The sequence below is a fragment of the Balaenoptera acutorostrata genome, chromosome 3 (assembly GCF_949987535.1).
Source record: "Balaenoptera acutorostrata chromosome 3, mBalAcu1.1, whole genome shotgun sequence".
NCBI classification, from domain to species: Eukaryota; Metazoa; Chordata; class Mammalia; order Artiodactyla; family Balaenopteridae; genus Balaenoptera; species Balaenoptera acutorostrata.
Window position 1 is genome coordinate 38,107,377 of NC_080066.1, and position 22,142 is coordinate 38,129,518.

At 54.0% G+C, this 22,142-nt stretch overlaps 1 protein-coding gene across 6 annotated transcripts; it reads left to right on the forward strand.

Annotated features, from left to right (window-relative positions):
* Nucleotides 1-1,004: 1,004 nt before the first annotated feature.
* On the forward strand, nucleotides 1,005-21,755 carry MAN2A2 (mannosidase alpha class 2A member 2). 6 transcript variants are annotated; one of them, XM_057543078.1, is made up of 25 exons: nucleotides 1,006-1,212; nucleotides 1,472-1,674; nucleotides 2,531-2,680; nucleotides 3,251-3,508; nucleotides 3,580-3,724; nucleotides 5,436-5,607; nucleotides 6,057-6,184; nucleotides 6,401-6,574; nucleotides 6,937-7,123; nucleotides 9,597-9,774; nucleotides 10,084-10,286; nucleotides 10,492-10,674; nucleotides 10,847-10,961; nucleotides 11,197-11,264; nucleotides 11,431-11,596; nucleotides 12,115-12,351; nucleotides 12,598-12,720; nucleotides 13,018-13,132; nucleotides 13,395-13,528; nucleotides 13,709-13,850; nucleotides 15,870-16,003; nucleotides 16,323-16,397; nucleotides 17,956-18,150; nucleotides 18,311-18,421; nucleotides 19,176-21,755. In XM_057543078.1, exons 3-25 carry the CDS (start codon nucleotides 2,549-2,551, stop codon nucleotides 19,326-19,328), a joined length of 3,528 nt encoding a protein of 1,175 aa, XP_057399061.1. In that variant the 5' UTR covers nucleotides 1,006-1,212; nucleotides 1,472-1,674; nucleotides 2,531-2,548; the 3' UTR covers nucleotides 19,329-21,755. The 6 variants fall into 6 exon arrangements, with proteins under 6 accessions (XP_057399065.1, XP_057399063.1, XP_057399061.1 ...); XM_057543079.1 differs by lacking the exon at nucleotides 16,323-16,397 and having other exon boundaries at nucleotides 1,007-1,212; XM_007194313.2 differs by lacking the exons at nucleotides 1,006-1,212; nucleotides 1,472-1,674 and adding an exon at nucleotides 1,697-1,964.
* Nucleotides 21,756-22,142: the final 387 nt, after the last annotated feature.

Sequence of the window (22,142 nt, forward strand, 5' to 3'; positions counted from 1 at the left end):
AATAAGAGCTCTTGAAAATAAGATTATGATTGCCAAAATGGAAAATTCAGTAGACAGGTCGGAAGATAAATTTCCCAGAACACAGGACAAAACACAGAGACACAGAGGATGACGAACCCAGCCTAGGTCTACCACCTTAGTAACAGGCATGCTAGTTGGCGAATAAACCTAGAAAAATGTTTCTGATGGTGATAAAAGAAATGGGAGTTAAAACAATGAGATGGGTTTGTAAATCTGGTTAATCAACCAAAAAGTTGCTTAAGCAATTTTCAACAGTTTGTAATTGGCGGTGGAAACTGGCACAACCCTTTTGGGGAGCAACAGAATGCCAAGTATCATCAGTCATATCAGTCCTTAGCTTTGGCCCTGGTAACCTCACCGCTGAAAGTTTGTCCTAAGGTAATAGTTTAAAAAGAAGACATGTGGAATTCATGGAGATGTTCACTAGCGTGGTTTATTATGCTGTAAAATTATAAACAACCCAGATGTCCAGTAAAAGAACAAGCAAGAAAATTATAGGCCTTACCGGAGGAAAGCACGGAAAGGGACCGTGATTAACGCACGGTACCAACAGGAGGCAGCACTCCTTTGCCTGAGGAGCGTAACTGTATCTAATTAAGGATACCTACACCAGAACCAGGAGGGGGCTGGAAAATGTACTTCACCGTTCGGTTGGTGAAATGGAGGAGGAATGTTTCTACTACTGGTAATTAATGCGCTTACTCTAGGAAGACTCAGTAAAACCTCAAGTTGCGCGCCCCTCCTAGCGGACCCGCAGCTCTCCCAGGCCGGGTCCCGGCCGCGGCTGCGGCTGCGGCTGCGCACTGCGGACCCTCTGCCGGCGCCGGGGGCCACGGCGCAGATCGCACCGGAAGCGCGAGGCCGACCCACCGGAGCTGAGCTAGGGACGCCAGTGGCCCGACTCGCCCGGCTCGGCTGGGCGCACCGCAGGCGGAGGCGGGGCCGAGGCGAGGAGGCGGGGCTGGGGTGGCGCGGGGGCGCGGCGAGGCTGTCCCCACCCCGCACGCCGCTCTGCCCGGCGGCCTCCAGCGTGGGGAACCGGAGCCGGCGGCCTGGCCCCTGTGGGAGCGACGGGTGGGCGGACGCCCGCCTTCTGCGTCGCTGCCTTCGCGCGGGCCGCAGCCCCCGGGGATGTGAGGGGCGCAGCTCGGCCGGCGGGGCCCGGAGCGGCGCGGAAGCCGGCCGCAGACGGTAACGTGCTGGGCGAGCGCGGGCAGGGCTCCAGTTGCCCCGGCCGAGGCCGGGCTTGAGCGGCAGGAGCGCGTGCGGCGCTTCGGAGTCGGAGGCAGCCCGAGCTCCCGCACGGGGCAGTTGCCGTTGCGGTTCCGGGGCCCGGCAGAGCCGGGGAGGGTCGAGGGCCGGGAGGGGGCTGGGCCGAAGAGCGGACGAGCAGCCGAAGACCCGGCGGCAGGTGCCGGCCCCCCTCTGAGATCCAACTCTCTCTCCCCAGCTCCACCTACTTTGGCCTGGACTCAGCTTCCCAGGGCTAAAAATATTGCCTGGAGGCTCCTGAGCGGAATAAGATCGCGCTAAATAGGGCACAACGCTGCAGAGGCGACAGAGCTCCTTAGCCCGAGGGCTGGAGGAAGACTCCTGAGCTGCCGCTCCCGCCGCCGCTCGGCCGCCAGCTAGCTGTCTCCCTCCGCCCAGCAGGCAAGTGCGGTCCGCGGGCGGTGGCGGAGGACACTGATTCTCTGAAGTTGCCCCACAGCCGAGCAGCTGTGCCTAGCTTGTCCCTACCCAGGTTATCTTTGACATCAATCACTGCTGGCTTCCAGGGAGTCCCCTAAATACTCTGTAAGCAGAGGCTGAAAGTTACCCACTGCAGGAGTCAGAGCTAACAGGGAGAGGACTCTTTATGTTAGAAACATAAGCTGTGGCTTCTTTTTTTATTCATTCTGCATTTCTGAATAAGAGAGCAGCTGTGCCAGTCACTCTTTCTGGTGAGTACCAGTCTGATGCAAGCGGGCAGGGAGAAAGGCTTTCTTGTTAGTCTTTTGGGGCTTTGTCTGTATCCTTTAAATCAAAATAGATACCAGTATATTCCTCTGAAATTAGAGGCACATGGCCAGGGAGCTTGGACACCCACGTCATTTAACTGGCTGTGTCTTTCTTGTAGGCAAGCTCTGTGGGCAGCTGGTTGTAATCAGGAAGTTGTATGGCGAACTCAGGAGTCACAGCTGGGAAGTTTTGTTTTCCGGGCGTGTTTTTTAATAGCATCTGCCTGGGAGAGAGCATCATCTCCACCCTAGGGGCAAAGCTGCTACCAGGACCAGGCAGGACCGGCCTCAGATGTGCCTCTTACTAGTGCTTTCTGTGTCTCAGCCAAGAGAATACGATCCAGGTTGGGTCAGGATCCATAGCCAGTGTTGGGATTCGGTGCTTAGAAGCTTTCTTTTCTTTGGTGTTCCTCGGGAGCAGCCCTCAGGAACTCCTTGGGGCATTTGGTGGAAAGACCACCAAGGGGATTTTTGCCTGCTGGAGCTACATCTGGTATCCCTCCGGCCAGGTGTGTGTGGAGGCCAGTATGAAGCTGAAAAAGCAGGTGACAGTGTGTGGGGCTGCCATCTTCTGTGTGGCTGTCTTCTCACTCTACCTCATGCTGGATCGAGTGCAGCATGATCCCACCCGACACCAGAACGGTGGGAACTTCCCCCGGGTGAGTCATGCCTGATTGCTGATCTCTTCATACACAAATCATCTGGGATCGGGTTATTGCCCCAGCTGGAGAGTCATGTCAGCCCAGGGCAAGAACATTCCTTCTCAATAGGCAGATTTTCTAGAAACTCAAAGCTGAAAGCAGTGATGGCAAAAAGAAAGGAGGGAGGGAAAATGGCAATATGTACTGCTGCTCTGTCCTCCTGAATTATTGGCAGACATTGCTAATGGATTGCAGCATCCCTTCCCACTAAGCCCCAGTGCAGTCCTTGTCAGCACAATGCTCCTGATAGGCAATGCCGATTGTTGAGAATAGGCATGGGAGGTGAAATCTTTGCCATCCATAAGCTAGAGAGTGAGGGTACTCCCAACCCAAGCAGATTGCAGTCTTCAGTAGTGATTCACACCTCTTCCCTTATCTGACCAGAGCAATCCAGCCCTGTAGGCTCATGGTCCTGCCTTTGACTGGGGAGGGAAGGATCATAGTCAGGCCTCAGGTGGTGGGCCCCATGCAGAGATCCTTCTTGTGACATAAGGAGCTGGGGGTGATTGCTTTCTGGTTTTTTGGCAGAGTCAAATTTCTGTGCTGCAGAACCGCATTGAACAGCTGGAGCAGCTGTTGGAGGAGAATCATGAGATCATCAGCCACATCAAGGACTCTGTGCTGGAGCTGACGGCCAACGTGGAGGGCCCACCTGCCCTGCTGCCGTACTATATGGCCAATGGCTCCTGGGTGGTGCCACCAGAGCCCCGGCCCAGCTTCTTCTCCATCTCCCCTCAAGACTGCCAGTTTGCTTTGGGGGTCCGGGGCCAGAAGCCAGAGCTGCAGGTAAGAGTCAGAGCTGGCAGGGACCCACAGTGGCCATGGCTGGGGCACTGAGCTGCTCCCCTGCCTGGCAGATGCTGACTGTATCAGAGGAGTTACCGTTTGACAACGTGGATGGCGGCGTGTGGAAGCAAGGCTTTGACATCTCTTATAGCCCGCACGACTGGGACACCGAAGACCTGCAGGTGTTTGTGGTCCCCCACTCTCACAATGACCCAGGTGAGGGCCCAGCAGACCCTGGGAGCCAGGGTGTGGAGTGGGCTTTCTTTTTTACTTTTTTAAATTTTTATTGGAGTATAGTTGATTTAAAATGTTGTGTTAGTTTCTGCTGTACAGCAAAGTGAATCAGTTATACGTACACATATATACAGTCTCTTTTAGATTCTTTTCCCATATAGGTCTTTTCAGAGTATTGAGTTGAGTTCCGTGTGCTATACAGCAGGTCCTTATTAGTTATCTGTTTTATGTATAGTAGTGTGTATATGTCAGTCCCAGTCTCCCAATTTATCCCTCCCCCCTCTCCCCCTTGGTAACCATAAGTTTGTTTTCTATATCTGTGACTCTATTTCAGTTTTGTAAGTAAGTTCATTTGTACCATTTTTTTAGATCCCACATGTAAGTGATATCATATGATATTTGTCTTTCTCTGTCTGACTTACTTCACTCAGTATGACAATCTCTAGGTCCATCCAAGTTGCTGCAAATGGCATTTCTTTCTTTCTTTTTTTATGGCTGAGTAATATTCCTTTGTATATATGTACCACATCTTCTTTATCCACTCCTCTGCTGTTGGACATTTAGGTTGCTTCCATGTCTTGGCTATTGTGAATAGTGCTGCAGTGAACATTGGGGTGCATGTATCTTTTCGAATTATGGTTTTTCCCAGATATGTGCCCAGGAGTGGGATTGCTGGATCATATGGTAGTTCTATATTTAGTTTTTTAAGGAACCTCCATACTGTTCTCCATAATGGTTGTACCAGTTTACAGTCCCACTAACAGTGTAGTAGGGTTCCCTTTTCTCCACACCCTCTCCAGCATTTATTATTTGTAGATTTTTTAATGATGGCCATTCTTACCGGTGTGAGGTGTTACCTCATTGTAGTTTTGATTTGTGTTTCTCTACTAATTAACGATGTCGAGCATCTTTCATGTGCTTTTTGGCCATCTGTATGTCTTCTTTGGAGAAATGGCTATTTAGGTCTTCCGCCCATTTTTTCATTGGGTTCTTTTTTGATATTGAGCTCCATGAGCTGTTTGTATATTTTGGAGATTAATCCTTTGTCCGTTGCTTCATTTGCAAATATTTTCTCCCATTCTGAGGGTTGTCTTTTCGTCTTGTTTATGGTTTCCTTTGCTGTGCAAAAGCTTTTAAGTTTAATTAGGTCCCATTTGTTTATTTTTACTTTCATTACTCTAAGAGGTGGATCAAAAAAGATATTGGTGTGATTTATGTCAGAGAGTGTTCTGCCCATGTTTTCCTCTAAGAGTTTTATAGTATCCGGCCTTACATTTAGGTCTTTAAACCATTTTGAGTTTATTTTTGTGTATGGTATTAGAGAGTGTTTTAATTTCATTTTTTTACATGTAGTTGTCCAGTTTTCCCAGCACCACTTATTGAAGAGATTGTCTTTTCTCCATTGTATATTCTTGCTTCCTTTGTCATAGATTAGTTGACCATAGGTGCATGGGTTTATCTTTGGACTTTCTATCCTGTTTTATTGATCTATATTTCTGGGTTTGTGCCAGTACCATACTGTTTTGATTACTGTAGCTTTGTAGTATAGTCTGAAGTCAGGGAGTCTGATTCCTCCAGCTCTGTTTTTCTTAAGATTGCTTTGGCTGGGGTGGGCTTCCTGATGGCAAAGGTAAGGGAGGGACAGTTGAAGAAGATGGTGGCATCCTCAGGGGACCCTATGTTGGCTCCCCAGGCTGGCTCAAGACCTTTGACAAGTACTACACAGAGCAGACCCAGCACATTCTCAACAACATGGTGTCCAAGCTGCAAGAGGACCCCCGGCGGCGCTTCATCTGGGCAGAAGTCTCCTTCTTCGCCAAGTGGTGGGACAACATCAATGCCCAAAAGAGAGCAGCAGTCCGAAGGCCAGTGCCAGTCGGGGAGGCAGGAGGGCTATCCTCTGGGCCCTAGGATGGGTGTGAAGTCCTCTCCTGGAGCTGCAGGTGCCAAGGTGTCAGGGAGAGGCAAGGGGAACCTTGGCAGAGATGAGGAGTGATGGTAGAGGGGCCAGGAATAAGAAGGCAGGAACTGATTTGAGGGTCACTAGTGTTAGGAGAAATCAAAGTAGTGTGAGCACAGGGAAGAGAAAACATAGGGCCTGGCCCCTGGAAGCACAGACAGAGGTCCAGGAATAAGCAGAGCCAGGACAGCATGGTGGTTGGCTGGAGAGAGAGGAGGGCGCATGTCTGTTGTCTTGGTCCTGGGTTTGGGTGAACTGGCTCAGTGAGGCCAGTACACACAGGTCCCAGCATCTGGTTGGCAGGACTGAGCAGAGGGTCTCTGCCCCAGGCTGAGTGTGAGTCCTTAACTCCAGGCTGGTGGGAAATGGGCAGCTGGAGATTGCAACAGGAGGCTGGGTAATGCCGGATGAGGCCAACTCCCACTACTTTGCATTGATTGACCAGCTCATTGAGGGACACCAGTGGCTGGAGAAAAACCTCGGTGAGTCCGGGCTCAGGAGTGGGATTCTGCCCCCGTAGCTGGGCCCAGAGGACAGCAGGGGGCTGTAAGGCACAAGGATTGGCAGGGGGTGCTTCTTTGCTAGGCTGATTCCACCAGCATGGGTGTGGTATGATGGCAAGACGGGATCTGGGGCCCCTGTGCCGGGAGGCCAGGCCCTGAGACATTCAGGCCTCTGGCTTCCATGCCCCTGCCCAGGTGCAACCCCGCGTTCAGGCTGGGCGGTGGACCCCTTTGGATACAGCCCCACCATGCCTTACCTTCTGCGCCGTGCCAACCTGACCAGCATGCTGATTCAGAGGGTACATTATGCTATCAAGAAGCACTTTGCTGCCACCCACAGCCTGGAGTTCATGTGGAGGCAGACCTGGGGTAAGGCCAGGTAGGGTGGAGGGGGGTCACAGCAGTGGTTCCCACTGGGAAAGGGCAGGGATATCGGAAATAAGACCCATCTGTCCTTTAGAGCAGACCAACAAACACTGGTGCAGACCGTCAGAAGCTCTCTCCTTCAGGTTAGGTGGGGATCACATTGATCTCCAGCCTCTGTGGAGCCTGCTGTCTGTCTCCTGGAGGAGCTGTGGGCTCCAGAGCCCTCCCTGTGTCCTGACCATTGGCCTGCATGTCCTCTGCAGCCTTAAGTCTAGTTCACGCCTTTAGCTGGAGCAGATCCCCTCCCACCCCCGGCATCCCTGTGCCCAGCTCCGGGGGCTGACAGCTTGGTGTGTTTTCTATAGACTCGGACTCCAGCACAGACATCTTCTGCCACATGATGCCTTTCTACAGCTATGACGTCCCCCATACATGTGGCCCGGATCCCAAGATCTGCTGCCAGTTTGATTTCAAGCGCTTGCCCGGGGGGCGCATCAACTGCCCTTGGAAGGTGCCGCCCCGGGCTATCACAGAGACAAACGTGGCCGAGAGGTACTTGCTCCCAGACCTGGACTAAGTGTGGTGGTGTCATTTTCACTCTGCAGAGGACTCAGGAGACCTGGCTTCTGGTCTGGGCTCTGCTGCATGGGGGCTTCGGGTTCCACATTCATAAAATGGGGGTGGGCTCGGTTGGTGAGTTCAGGCCCACAGCCCTTGCAGTGACAGTTCCTTTACTGTGTTTTCCTGGAAAACTAGAGTGAGTGGCTCTAAGGAACCACCTTTTCCAGAATGGTTTTATTTTCCCAAATGAGTATGTTTTCCAGTGTCCTAACAAACTGTCAGAGCCAGTGGACTGACTCAGAGGCGAATAATTCTCAGATTAGGTGCAGTGCCTCACAGCCTTCAGTCTGGTAGGCCTGCATTAAGCTCAGGCCGGCCTCCTGCCTTGGCTTGAAGTCACCAGGGATCCTCAGTGCTCTGTGCACCCAGAATCCCATTCAGATGCACATTCTGTCCCGCCCAACAGCCTCCAGCCTCTGAGAAAGCAGACCTGTTCCCTTTGAGAGAATCCTTAGGGACCCCAAAAGATGTTGCTGAAATCAGCTCCCCTGGGAAAAGGTGGATTAAGAGAGAGCTAAGCAATGATTTAGCCAGAACTGGACTGGCCTTAAGAATATAACAAGTTGAACGGGTTTTCATGTTGCAATCCTCCGATTTCCATGATGTCCAAGAGGTGAAACACGTGACCAGAAGGAAAAGAAAGTGGTCTTTTGTTTCCAGAATCCAGAAATATAATTGCTGATTCCAAGCAAGAATCTAGGGCTTTTAAGGCATGCTTTTTCTGAAAGCAGCAGCTGTGATCTACAGATGCCAGGCCAGGTTTACAGAGAGCAAGTCATGGGAGATAACCTCATTTTCTCCTTTAAATTTATTTATTTATTTTATTTTTGGCTGCGTTGGGTCTTCCTTGCTGTGCGTGGGCTTTTCTCTGGTTGTGGCGAGCAGGGGCTACTCTTCGTTGCGGTGTGCGGGCTTCTCACTGCGGTGGCTTCTCTTGTTGCAGAGTACGGGCTCTAGGTCAGGCTTCAGTAGTTGTGGCACAGGGGCTCAGTAGTTGTGGCTCACGGGCTCTAGAGCGCAGGCTCAGTAGTTGTGGCGCACGGGCTTAGTTGCTCTGCGGCATGTGGGATCTTCCCAGACCAGGGATTGAACCCATGTCCCCTGCATTGGCAGGTGGATTCTTAACCACTGCGCCACCAGGGAAGCTCTCGTTTTCTCCTTTAAAAGGCTTACAAGGATGATAAATTAGGGGAAGGTGGTATTTGAGGAGTCCTTTCTTGAGAGCAAAATGGAATAGAACAAGCTGCACCAGCATGGCTAAGTACATTAGTGGCTGGTTGAACTGTAACACCCATAACATGCCAATTACCAGGCTGGTCTAAAAAGAGAAAGAGGTTTTAATGCCACAGGTCTGTTTTTCTGTTGATTGCATTAATGACTTGGATGAAAAAGGAAATAATAAATGTTTATGTAGAACAGTGCCAGGCACTGTTCTAAGTGTTTAGCAAATATTAATTCACTCAGTTCATTGTAATTCTCATAATACTATGACAGTAGGTACTGATGTTACTCTCATTTTATAGAAACCGAGGCCCAGAGAGGTTAAGTAAGTTGTCCAAGGTCACACAGCTAGTGCATACGGAGCTAGTGTTGGTGTAGTCTGGTCCCCAAGTCCAGGCTCTTCACTCTGGGGCTGTGCTGCATCACTGACTGGTGGCAAACAAAGCTGGAGTGTCAGAGTCAGGATCCCAAAAGATCTCAGTAGGTTGGGACGTGGGTTGAATCTAACCAGATAAGATTTATCAGATAAATGTGAGGTTCTACCCTTAGCTTCAGCAAACAGAATAGGAAAGTTCAGGATGAGAAAAGATCTTGCTGGGCCGCATGCACAGAAAACATGATCACTGATGTCAGCATGGTGGGGTGACAGTGGGGGCTGCCAGACATGCCTGTATAAACACGCCGCTCCCACGGCAGCTCTGGCCAGACTGGGGTGTGTGGTCTGCCTTCCCCTGGACTCCCGTATTCAGCGCTGGGCCCCGCACTCTGGGATCCTGGCAGACGGGCTGCTCAGAGAACTACTGGTGACTGGATTCTCAACTGCTATGTAGGGACCAAATAGAGGGGCTGGGATTGCAGAGCCTGATGAGAAAGCACAAGGGAATGCTTGCACATCTTGGATATGTCTGAGGGACCGTCATGGGGAAGGAGGACTGGTTTGTTCTTTGTGGTATCCAAGGGCATAACTGGGGCCAGGGAATTGAAGCCACGCATCAGGAAGAACTCTCTAGTTGTTTGGAGAACACTGGGCTCCCTGGGACTGGGTTTCACCCCATGAGGTATCTACCCGCAAGCCGAGTGACTCTGTGATGAGGATGTATCGGAGGGCTCCTCTCAGGCTGGCTCTGCTCAGGATCCTATAATGTGAGACTCCATGTGGGGCCCGTCCCCCTTCCCACCGCAGGGCAGGCCTGCTCCTGGACCAGTACAGGAAGAAGTCCCGGCTCTTCCGAAGCAACGTCCTCCTGGTGCCGCTGGGCGATGACTTCCGATACGACAAGCCCCAGGAGTGGGATGCCCAGTTCTTCAACTACCAGCGGCTCTTCGACTTCCTCAACAGCAAGCCTGATCTCCACGTGCAGGTGTGAAGGGGCACTCACCGGGGAGGGGACCTCGGTGGTGCTGCAGCCCAGCCCTTCCTGTGAGATTTCATGCTCCCCGATACTGCTCCAAAGCAAGGGCTCATTCCCAACTCTGGGCACGGTTTCCCTTTTATGTCACAGTTCTTTCCCAGGTTCCTCAGCTTCTCGAAGTCCAGAAGGTAGGACATATGGTGACTACCCTCTGCATAGGCAAAAATCCCTGCCCCTAGCCTCCACTGCAGCACTGGGGGGCCACAATTCCCAGAAGAGTCTGGAACTGATGGAAGTGTGTTTTTGGGGTCCCCACAGGCCCAGTTTGGCACCCTCTCTGACTATTTTGACGCTCTATACAAGAGGACAGGGGTGGAGCCAGGGGCCCAGCCTCCAGGGTTTCCTGTGCTGAGCGGGGATTTCTTCTCCTACGCGGACCGGGAGGACCATTACTGGACAGGCTATTATACTTCGCGGCCTTTCTACAAGAGCTTGGACCGCGTCCTGGAAGCGCACCTGCGGTGAGACCTGCCCCCCTTCCAGGCTGGAGGGATAGAGTAAGCCTTTGGGGTTTAAGGAGGGGCTGGATTGGCTCAGAAGGGACTAGAAGGGCATGGAGACCAAGACAAGTGGAGAAGGGGTGAAAGGAAGAGGAGTGGGGCTTGCAGAGTGAGGGTGGGCCCTAGGGAGCTGTGTGGCAGGAGGCTGACTTCTCTCTCTGGGCAGGGGGGCAGAGATTCTGTACAGCCTGGCTGTGGCTCATGCCCGGCGTTCTGGACTGGCCAGCCAGTACCCGCTCTCGAACTTCGCCCTTCTGACAGAAGCTCGGCGCACACTGGGGCTCTTCCAGCACCACGACGCCATCACTGGCACTGCCAAGGAGGCAGTTGTTGTGGACTATGGGATCAGGTGGGAGCCCTCTCCTCTTCCCCATCAGCTCCACGCCTCGGCCCACCGTCCCAAAAGGGAGGATGCACCGGGCAGTCAGTGGGCAGGCCTGCCAAGGGCTCGCCCTGTTGGCAGGTGGACAGTCTCTCGGTGGTCACCTCTCCCATGGTCCCTCTCCTGCCCGCCCTCCCAGGCTTCTGCGCTCCCTTGTCAACCTGAAGCAGGTCATCATTAACGCAGCTCACTATCTGGTGCTGGGGGACAAGAAAAGCTACCACTTTGACCCTGAGGCGCCCTTCCTGCAAATGGTGAGCCCCGCTCCTGCACCTGCTCAGGGGGACCCTCTGGTGTGCAGCCCTGTGCCGAGAACTGTGGTGCGAGGGCGTTGCCCTTCTTTTCCTTCCTGGTCCTGGAGTGAAAGATCTGTGCCTGGCGCAGCTGCCGGTCCCCATCTGGGATAAGTTGGGGAGGGTCGGGGGAGGCAAGACTCCGAGTCAGGCCGAGCCCCATGATAGTTCTTTCTTCCCACCCACTTCATTCCAGGATGACACCCGCTTAAATCACGATGCCCTACCAGAGCGCACAGTGATCCAGCTGGATTCCTCACCCAGGTGAGCCGGGCTGGGCCAGGCGCAGAGGCAAAGCCCCTTCGTGGCTCTGAGCACCCTCCTGCCCCCACCCTGCCAAACCACTGAGGGACTCTTGGCCTGGCCACTGTTCCTGCTTCCACTGCCCCAGAGCGGTGGCCTCCTGGGTGAGCCTACTTTCTGCTCACAGGTACGTGGTGCTGTTCAACCCACTGGAGCAGGAGCGGCTCAGCGTGGTGTCCCTTCTGGTCAGCTCACCCCGGGTGCGGGTCCTTACAGAGGAGGGTCAGCCCCTGGCCGTGCAGGTCAGCGCGCATTGGAGCTCTGCCACTGACATGGTCCCTGACGTCTACCAGGTGAGGCGGGGGCTTGGCAGGTGGGGCCCGGCCTCGGCCCTCTGTGCTGATCCTTGGCCTCTCCCCCGAGCCTCACACTGCCCACGGACACTGGCTTCCCACCCTCCTGCTTGCAGCCCTCTTACTCCCCAGGTTGGGGACCAGAGTCTTGGGGAGAGGGGTTGCCCAGAGGACAGTCACTCCTGGGCTTTGAGTCTGTCCTTGAAAGGAAGGGGAAGTTTGGTATAGTATATGATAGTAAAAATGGCAGTTATGTTGCCCCATCGTTTGTTCATTCAACAAATATTTATTGAAAGCTTAACGTGTGTTTACCATCTCATAGTTTTCCAAATATCATCTGAGACTCATGAAAGTCTGACGAGGGGCAAGTAACATCACCTGCGCTTTGGGCGGAGGGCACAGAGGCCCCAGTGGGTGCAGGGACTTGCTCAGGCTCTCAGGGCCAGAACCCCAGGCCTGCATCCAAGACAGACACCCATGCCGTGGCCCACACTTCCTCACCCTTCCCGTGCCCGCAGGTGTCTGTGCCCATCCGCCTGCCGGCGCTGGGCCTGGGTGTGCTGCAGCTGCAGCTGGGTCTGGACGGGCCCCGCACTCTGCCCTCCTCCGTGCGCATCTACCTGCATGGGCGGCAGCTGTCCGTCAGCAGGCACGAGGCGTTCCCTCTACGCGTCATTGACTCTGGCACCAGCGACTTCGCCCTCAGCAACCGCTATATGCAGGTCTGGTTCTCAGGCCTTACCGGGCTCCTCAAGGTAAAGGGCCAGGGGCTGGGAGCCGGAGGAGGGCGCGCATGTCGGGGGGGTCGTGGAGCTGCCTCCGGCCCATGAGTGTGCTGCCACCTGACTCATGGTGGACCCGGGAGCGGGCCGTCTGGGCCCCGAGCTGACAGCACAGGGAAGCAGGGCTGGGCTCCTTGGGGGAAGTTCGTCCACGCCCTCCCGGGGGCGGGCCTGACACGCGGGTGTGGGGCCAGGGGTCAGGGCTGTGTCTCTTGGCAGAGCATCCGAAGGGTGGACGAGGAGCAGGAGCAGCGGGTGGACATGGAGTTCCTCATCTATGGCACCCGCTCGTCCAAAGACAAGAGTGGAGCCTACCTCTTCCTGCCTGACGGCGAGGCCAAGGTACCCTACAGACACCTTGCAAACCCCAGCAGGCCCTGGAGGCCTCAGGAGCGGAGGGCAGGGAGAAGGGCACGGGCCTTCGTCCAGGGCGACCCTGCCTGCCAAGGTGCCTCGCCTGCACTGCCCCTGCGGAGGGTGGGAGACTGAGGAACGTCGCCTGGGGGCCTGGGCCCGGCTCGGCCAGGGGTCTCAGCCCAGAGCCTGCTGGGAACAAGTCCTCCTGCCTGACCGCGGGCCGGCATCTCCCTGCTTTGCTCTCTGTGCCGTGGGTTCAGCAGCCACCTGCTCTTTTCCCAGCCCTACGTCCCCAAGGACCCTCCTGTGCTGCGCATCACGGAAGGCCCTTTCTTCTCAGAGGTGGTTGCCTACTATGAGCACGTTCACCAGGTAGTCCGGCTTTATAACCTGCCAGGTGAGCCCTGCAGACGAGGAAGGTAGGGAAGGAGGTGCGGGCTCCATGGGCTGTGACGTGCTCTTCCTTCTGCCCGTTGTCTATTCATGCATCTGTTCCCAACAAATGTATCATTTGAGATGGGGATGATTCTTAACTCTCTTGGAGTAGAGCTTGGCCAGAAATGCTGGGAATTGCCCAGGGCTTGGGCACAGCCTCTCCCAGCCCAGTCTCTCAGGCTGTGGCTCACGCCACTCGGCCTCTCCCTTTGTCCTGTGCCCAGGGGTGGAGGGGCTGTCTCTGGACGTGTCATCCCTGGTGGACATCCGGGACTACGTCAACAAGGAGCTGGCCCTGCGCATCCACACAGACATTGACAGCCAGGGCACCTTCTTCACGGACCTCAATGGCTTTCAGGTGATGCCTCAGGCCTGGGGCCCCAGAGACCCTATGGAACAGAACTTGGACTGTTTACTGCCTGCATCACAGGCCCTGGCAGGTGATCTGCTCTGACAGAGCAGGAGGAATCGAAGGCAAGAGTGATCGGGGCCCAAATGGTGCCCGGATACTCTTGATCTGCTGGCCTTGCCCCCGCAGGTGCAGCCCCGGCGGTATCTGAAGAAGCTGCCCCTGCAGGCCAACTTCTACCCCATGCCGGTCATGGCCTGCCTCCAGGACGCACAGAGCCGCCTCACGCTACACGCTGCCCAGGCCCTGGGCGTCTCCAGCCTCCACGATGGTGAGGGGAGCAGGCGCTGTTCGGGGGGGAGAGGGCAAGATCGAGAAGCCCATCCCCGCCACCGAGGCCTGTCCTCTCTGTGGGCCTCTCTGTCTTTCCTGTCTGTCAGTCACACACCAGCGGGAGATGAAAGGAAGGCAGACATCTGCCGTCACCCTCTCCCCTGGTGGAGGCAGCTGTGGAGGTGACTGGGGGGTGGGTGGCCTGTTGGATCCCCTCAAGAAGCATCAGGGTATTGAAGGGTGATTCTTAGCTGAGGCGTGCAGCCACCTTCTCCTGACGGGGATGGCAGTAGGGACAGTTGGAAAAGTGTAGTCAGTGTTATAATGAAATATTTAGCAAAGGAGAAAAATACTTCCTGCCTTCCTACCAATGGTCATTAAAAGAGAGAATGACAAAAAAAAAGAATGACATTCTTAAGAATCAAAACGAGGACATGAGGAGACTGACCTGGAGCTGGTCACACTGGGCCAGCCCACATGGCTCCCATAGCCTCAGGGTAAAGTGAACAGTTTGCACTTAGTAGCCTCTGAGGCCTTCAGGTCGTCTGTCCTTGGGGCAGAGCCTTTGTGCAGGACTGAGCCAAGAGTGCCCAGTCCAGGCTCTGCGGGGCCGGTGGCGAGCGCAGTGGGAACCTGACTCCCTGCTGGAAGGCATGAGGCTCTGCTGCCCCTTTGCCCAGTATCACTCTGGTTGTAAAACTCTTAACCCAGCCCAGCGTCCTCCCTTGGTCTCTGCCCTTCTGGAAAACAGTGCGCTAACAGGCGATTGTCTTACATGCAAGGGGTCCATTTTAGGATTTGGTGTGCCTTTCTGTGGTTGCGCAGGGTAAAGACTGAGGAACTACGTAAGTCAGAATCTGGGCTGGGGTGATGGGAGTGCAGATAGAGCTGTCTGTATGGGCTCCTCTCAAGAGACTCCTGAAAAAACAGATGCTGGGAAAAATTCTCATTCCAACATATGTCAGCTTTGAGTGAGCCCCTTCCCCAGGCATATTTTTATTTTTATTTTATTTTATTTTTTAATTTTTTTTTGGCTGCGTTGGGTCTTCGTTGCTGCGCACGGGCTTCCTCTAGTTGTGGCGAGCGGGGGCTACTCTTCGTCGCGGTGTGCGGGCTTCTCATTGTGGTGGCTTCTCATTGTGGAGCACGGGCTCTAGGCACGCCAGTTTCAGTAGTTGTGGCACACGGGCTCGGTAGTTGTGGCACATGGGCTCAGTAGCTCCGCAGCCTGTGGGATCTTCCCGGACCAGGGCTCGAACCCATGTCCCCTGCGTTGGCAGGCAGATTCTTAACCACTGTGCCATGAGGGATGTCCCCCCAGACATATTTTTAAAGGAAAGGAAAGGTTAGGGACTTCCCTGGAGGTCCAGTGGTTAAGACTCCGCGCTTCCAACGCAGGGGGCGTGGGTTCACTTCCTGGTCAGGGAACTAAGATCCCACATGCCGTGTGCGGTGCACCCAAAAAAAAAAAAGCAAAGGATCCTCTGCCATCTCTTGTCTGCAGGGCAACCCGAATAACTCCTAATCTGGCCTCTGCCTGACGTGCCATCTGTCTGTCCTCCTGCTCCCTCCTTTTGACAAACGTGGCAGGCAGAGCTGGAGGCTGTCCCCACATAGAACCAGGGCCGGAAGCGTGTGTTCCAGTCACAACAGAATCCACCCAACCTGAGAAAACCTGCCCCGGGTCAGGGCCTCTGCAGCAGCTGCTGATGGCTGTTGTGTTTGCTGTTCGCTTTGTTGCATGCAGCCAGCCTAGAGACGGTTCTCTGCCTGGGCACCCGGGCCGGCCCCCACTCCTGAGCCGCGGAGCACGGGCAGTGAACTACCAGGGTCACAGTCCTTCACTCAGCCCCTTCCAGCTCTAGGTTCCACGGCGGCTTTGTGCCCTGAGTGACTCAGCTTCCAGCCAATTCCCTGGGCTCTTCCCTTGGGACTTTGGTGGGCTGCTGCTTCCAGAGGTCGGTGTCTGCTTGGGGGTGAGACAGGCAGGCTGGGGGCTCACAGCTAACTTCCCTAGGCCAGCTGGAGGTGATCTTGGACCGGCGACTAATGCAGGACGACAACCGGGGCCTGGGCCAAGGGCTCAAGGACAACAAGAGAACCTGCAACCATTTCCGTCTCCTGTTGGAACGGCGAACCCTGGGCAGGGAGGTAAGTTCTGGGCCTACCCCTAGGGAGCCAGGTCAGGCTAGGCCCCGTGGGTGGCCCTGGGGTTCCAGCCTAGGGCTTGGGGAGCGTACTAGAGGTGGGCAAGGGTAGCAAGAGTAGGGCCTGATTCCTGGGTTGGCGGGGAAGTGAGTCTGAGGCTTTGCTGCTCCATCTCATGCAGCCTGGCACCTCCCTCTCCACAGCACCCTGTCGCCTGTGCCCTCTTCGTGCTCATCTCCCACCTTCCCACCCCCGCCCCTGTGTCCTCTAACCTGCTCTGCTCCTGCCCCGCTCATCTCATGGCTTTCTTTGCCCCCACCAGCCTGGCTTTTTCTCCAAACTGGCAGCCATGTTTAGGGGCTTGATCTTTCACAGCAGCAGGAGCGGGCACCGAGAGGTAAGGGCCAGCGATGGGGTGTTGCACTAGTGTTAGTTATTTGTAGCTGGAGTTGGAGCTGGCGGATGGCAGAGCCCGCTGCTCCATCTCCCTGTCTGGGGCTCAGTCCCTCACTCATCAAATAGCTGCTGGGCACCCGCTATGCTGTAAGGACCGAGAGGGCTGCAAATGCATAAGATACTGCCTCAGAGCTCTAGGAATTGACTTGTGAGTATGGGTGGGGGCCAAGCTATGTGTGTGAAAATATAAGGTCGAAAAGGGGTATGTCCACTGGTCCTGAGGAGTGAGAGAACATAATGGGCCAAGGGGATCAAGGAGAGCTTCTTGGAGGAGGTGTCATCCACGCACGTCTTTGATGAATGGGGGTCTGCCCTACACACTTGAACCGAGACACAGGGTGGGAGGCAGGAAGGAACGTGAATGGGAAGAGCCGTGAATTCACTCAGCTAGACCAGAGCCGCCCGTGCAGTGTGATAGCCACTAGCCACGTGTGGCCACTTAAACGTATTAAGACAAAACACAATAACCAATTTGATTCTTCATTCAAACTGGCCACATTTCAAGTGGCTCAGTGGCCACAAGTGGTTAGTAGCTGCTGTGCTAGTGCAGATATAGCATATTTCCCTGATTGCAGAAAGTTCTAGTGGCCAGTGCTGGGATGCCATGGGGGTAGGTTGGGGCAGACTGTAGTGGGCCTTCAGTGCCTGGCGAAGAGTCTGGACTTCCTCCTGGAGGCTAGTGAGGGATCTGAGCTGGGAGAACACTGTTGGGACTTTGCCCTAAGCATGTCACTCCCACAGCAGGGACTCAGGTGGATCTTCAGGGAGACCGGAGGCAGCGGTGACAGCTTAAAGGTTGTTCAAGCAGGAAATTTTGGTGGCTTGAAATGAGCCATGGGAGGGAGAAGCCGGGGGTGGACGTGAGGACACTGCCGAGGTGGGAATGGAGATCGTGGCTGAAGGAAGTGCGAGATTCTGGACAGCAGGAAGGCGGGTGGTGCTAAGAGCAGAAATCCAGAATATGGAAGAGTAGCCGCCGTGGAGGAAAGTCCAGCTTAGGCCCGTGAGTGTGACGTCCAGGTCAGCCATCTAAGGAGTAGTCCTCAGTCAGCACAGCTGTGGGGACTGCCGGGCCCGAGCATCAGGGCTGGTGCTGTGGACACGGGGTCGAGCTTGAAGCTGCAGGGTTGCCCCAGAGACTTTCTCCATCAGAGGCCCATCCTCCATGGTGAAGCATCCGTCTGTCTGTCTTCCATTCTCCTCCCTGCACTGAGAATCTCTATGTGACAGGAGATGTTGCTGATGGGAGTGTGTGACTCACGATGGTGTTGTGGAAGCAGAAAGCCTCCAGAGTTAGAGGAGCGCTGGCCTGATGAGGTAGCCCTTCCTAAGCTGTGTGAGGTGGGAAGTGACTGCATTTGAAGAGTCCTGGAGTCAGGCACCCCTTGTATCCAGACACATCAGGGAAGCTCTCTCCAAAGAAACTGACCTGGATGTGCTTTTATCCTCCTGCTCCCCGCGATCCACTTCCTCACCCATGTCTCGGGCCAATCTTTCAGGTCCAAGATGGCCCCTCTACCAGCTACCCGTCCCTCCTCAGTCACCTGACTTCCATGTACCTGAACACCCCCGTGCTCGCCCTGCCTGTGGCCAAGAGGCAGCCCCCAGGCCCTGCTCTGTGCTCATTTCGTCCTCTGGCCTCCTCTCTGCCCTGTGACTTCCACCTGCTCAACCTGCGGACGCTCCAGGCAGAGGTGAGTGTCCCGCTCAGTGCTGACCCTCCGGGGCGGACCCTGCCCCTCCTCGCCCAGACTCCTCCCCGTCCCAGCCCTGCCTGCCGGGCAGAGGTGCTGCTACACCTGTGAGCCCTGCAGAGACCCCCCTCTCCCCACTGCCCTGTGTGTCTGTCACCAGGATGATAGCTTGCCCTCAGCCGAAACTGCGCTCCTCTTACACCGCAAGGGTTTTGACTGTGGCCTTGAGGCCAAGAACTTGGGCTTCAACTGCACCACAAGCCAAGGCAAGGTGAGCAGGGCCCACGTGCGGGAAGGGAGAGGAGGGCAGGGAAACAGAGCACTGGGGATGGCAAGCTGAGAGCTTGGTGAGGTGGCAGTGAGGCTGGGCAGCGAGGGGAGAGGTGGCAGGGTTATTCTGGGGCTTTACGGAGAGCAAGGGAGAAGCTGTTGACATGTGTTTTCAAAGCCTCTGAGGCCTGGCAGGGGCCAGTTCCAGACGAGGTGTCCAGGTGGAGAACTTCTGTTTCATGTGTACGGACCTCTATCAAACAAATGGAAACACCAGGAATTAAAAACTAAAAGCCATCATACTCTGTTCATTGTTTAAGCCAGCAAAGGCTGGCACTGATAAATGCCTCCGTGTGCTGGGCACCAGTGATTCAGAAGTGAATCAAGACATGGTCCCTGCTGGGAGTTCCCTGGCAGTCCAGTGGTTAGGACTCAGTGATTTCACTGCCTTGGGCCAGGTTCAGTCCCTGGTCGGGGAACTAGGATCCTGTAAGCCGCATGGCACAGCCAAAAAAAAAAAAAAGCAAAAGATATGGTCCCTCTCCTCAAAGAGCTCACAGCTCAGTGCAGCAGTTCCTACCCTAAGGTCTGCGGACAGGCTTCAAGGTTGCGCAGACTCACCTGTGTATGTAGGCACCTTGCTGCGGAGAGGCCCATAGCTTCTGTGAGATTCATACAAGTTATATAGAGGAAGAGCAGCAGCATCTGGTGTGTCAGCCCCCAGCACTGCCCTGCGCCTTCTCTCCTCCCCACAGGTGGCCCTGGGGAGCCTCTTCCGTGGCTTGGATGTGGTTTTCCTGCAGCCAACCTCCTTGACATTGCTGTACCCCCTGGCCTCGCCCTCCAACAGCAGTGACATCTATTTGGAGCCCATGGAGATCGCCACCTTTCGCCTCCGCCTAGGCTAGGGCTTCTTGTGGCCTGAAGAGAAAGTTCATCCACAGAGACGGCCTTTTCACATAAGATCGGGTTGGACAAGCCACCCCAGGTCTCCTATCCTGATCTACCTCTCAGAACTGTGACAGACTGGGCTCTGCCCTCGTTTTCTCTCTATCGTTGCTTCTGTGTTCGGGGGCACCCCACAGCCCAGCATTGGGTGGATAGGGCAGGCGCCAGTGAGATGTAGGAGAGAAGGCCCTCGGTCAGAGTGGGTGGTGCCAGCCTCTGCTTTGGGTTGTGCATGTCCACCTAGTTGGGTGCAGGCTCAAGCACCCACCCTTTCCCCCGAGTGGGATGGAGGAGAAGCAGGGGAGCCGGAGTGGGTAATAGCCCAGCATCAGGGTCACAGTAGGCAAGAGCTGGCTCTAGGGGAGTCCTGTGGTGTGTGACAAGCAGAAGCAGAGCGATGCCAGGAGGAGGGGGCTGGGGACCGAGAGTTCGCAGTGGGGTGGAGGAGTAGAAGGAATCGCTGCTCTCTGTGACGGCTCCACTCTTAGTGCTCCCTGACCCTCACGCCCTGGCCGGGCGCTGCAGTGTGGCAGGAAGGACTCGTGAAGACTGTCATGACCGGAGGTCATAGGACACTTCAGGTACCAAAACCCCATCTCAGACTGGGCACTTGGTCTGTGTGTTGATTTGTGGAATGGTGGCAGAGGCCACCCTACTTGACTCCTCTTTGGTTCCTGCACTCTGTCCTGCACTCGGGACACCACTGTCCCGAAGAGCTGCTTCCCATCATGGGGGCGTTTGATCGGGCATATTTCCTTTCCCTGGAAAGAAAGTGAAGCCTCCAACTTGCGGTGGGCAACTCGAGAAAGCTTTCGTCATCATCCCTACAGGCAGCCCTGAAGCTTCGCCTTGTACATCCTTCGACAGAAGTATTCACTTCCTGGCGCGGGGACTAGGGAGATGTACACTAAATTAGGAGGCACCGTGGCTGCTCGTTAGCCTTCACTGCAGCTTCGATTATTAGAAAAAAATTTATGATAGTCTCTAGACACGCTGAAACGATATTTGGTAAAATTTAAAATCTATCCCTTATTAAACTCTTAGTAAGTTAAGATTATAAAGAAACATCCTAACCTAGATAAAGGTGTCTCTATCTGAAACCAACAGTCAGTGGCATTCTAAAGAGTCACATACCACCGGCATTCCCAGTAAAGTCAGAAATTAGTCAAGGACATGCTATTATTTAGCCGTGTTCTGGCACTACTAACCCCTGCAGTGTGGCAGATGAGAGAGATGAGGAAGGGTTAAAGAACGGCCGACCTGTACAATCCAACAGGATCAGCTGAAGACCTTAATAGAGCAAACAAGGCACATCACGTTTCTATAAAGATTCTGGTTCTCTCCAAATCAGCTCATAAATTCAATGTATTCCAGTGAGATTGGATACTTTTTGGAATTTAATGGGTTCTAATGTTCATTTGGAAGAGTAAATGTGTGAGAAGACCAAGAAAATTCTGAATGACGGTGAGTCGGGGCAGTGGTGCTCAGGTGGGTAAAAGACACTTGTCCTACGAGATTTCCCAGAGGACTCTCGACTGACCATGAGTTCAGTCAGTGTGACCTGGAGTGGGATCAGACTGCTGGAACCAAAGGGAGAGCCTAGCATCAGACCCAGGTGTGAGGGGGTTTGGTACAGGACCCGAGGAGTATTTTAAGTGGGAAAAAGACGGACTATTTAATAAAGAGTACTTTAAGATAACTGCCTATCTATTAAAGTAAGAGTTCTCTACCTCACAGTTTCCACAAAAATTAGCTCTAGAGAGAAAAAACCAAAAAATTACAGAATTACTGAGGAAAATATAGGATATTTTTATACCTTTGGTGTGGGAAGGTCTTTTCTAAACAACATGAAACCTAGAAGATATAATAAGGGAGAAGATAAACAGATTTTACCACCAAAAATATATTGAAAGTTTGTATATGATGGAAACCACCAAGGTTAAAACACAAATGACAGATTTGGGAGAAAATATTTGCAGCACTTCAAAAATTGGTGAGTACAGTTACTTTAGGAGAATAGCTTGCTTTGGGCTCCTTGGAGCAAGTCACTGGGGCCTGCTAAGCAGTGACCTAAAGATTCAGCAGTGACCAGCTGAGTTCTTCCGGGTCATCCAAGGGCATTGCTGCCAGCACCAGGCCAGGGCGCATGGAATCCTGTCTATGTCATAGTGAAAGAATGAAGATTATCAGTGTGAAGTGCTTAGCACAGTGCCTGGTACATATAAGAGCTCAGTAAATATGAACTATAATCATATTAGTAAAGGATTCTAAGCAGTTACACTATAGCAGGCGTTATTTGCAAGTATAATGTAATTTGTAATCAAATGATGAGGGAGAATCTGTGAACCCCTGAGGAAATTAGCAGAATAAAGGCTGTTCTCTCTGGAGGTCTTAGATGTGCAGTGAAGTTATTCATCTGCCAGGAACTGAAATGTTTACTCCTACACACTGGCCTTTTAGAACTCCATAAGGCAGCATTGCTCAAGGTGTGGTCCAGAATCACCAGAATTCCTTGTTGAAAGTCCAGCTTCCTGGCCTGCCCTGACTGGGGCTCCTCCTTCAGCCCGCAGGCTGAAATGGGCATCTGTGCGGCAGAGCCACGGATCCCGGAGACCGACCTGTAACAAGAGCAAAAACCAAAACCCTCCCTTAGTGCACGAGAGGAGAGACAGATTCCTTGGCAGAACCTATTGGACCAATCTCTGGGAGGAGGGGCCAAAGAATCTGCATTCTTAACAAGCTCCCAGGTGAGTCTTCTGCACACGTAATTTGGA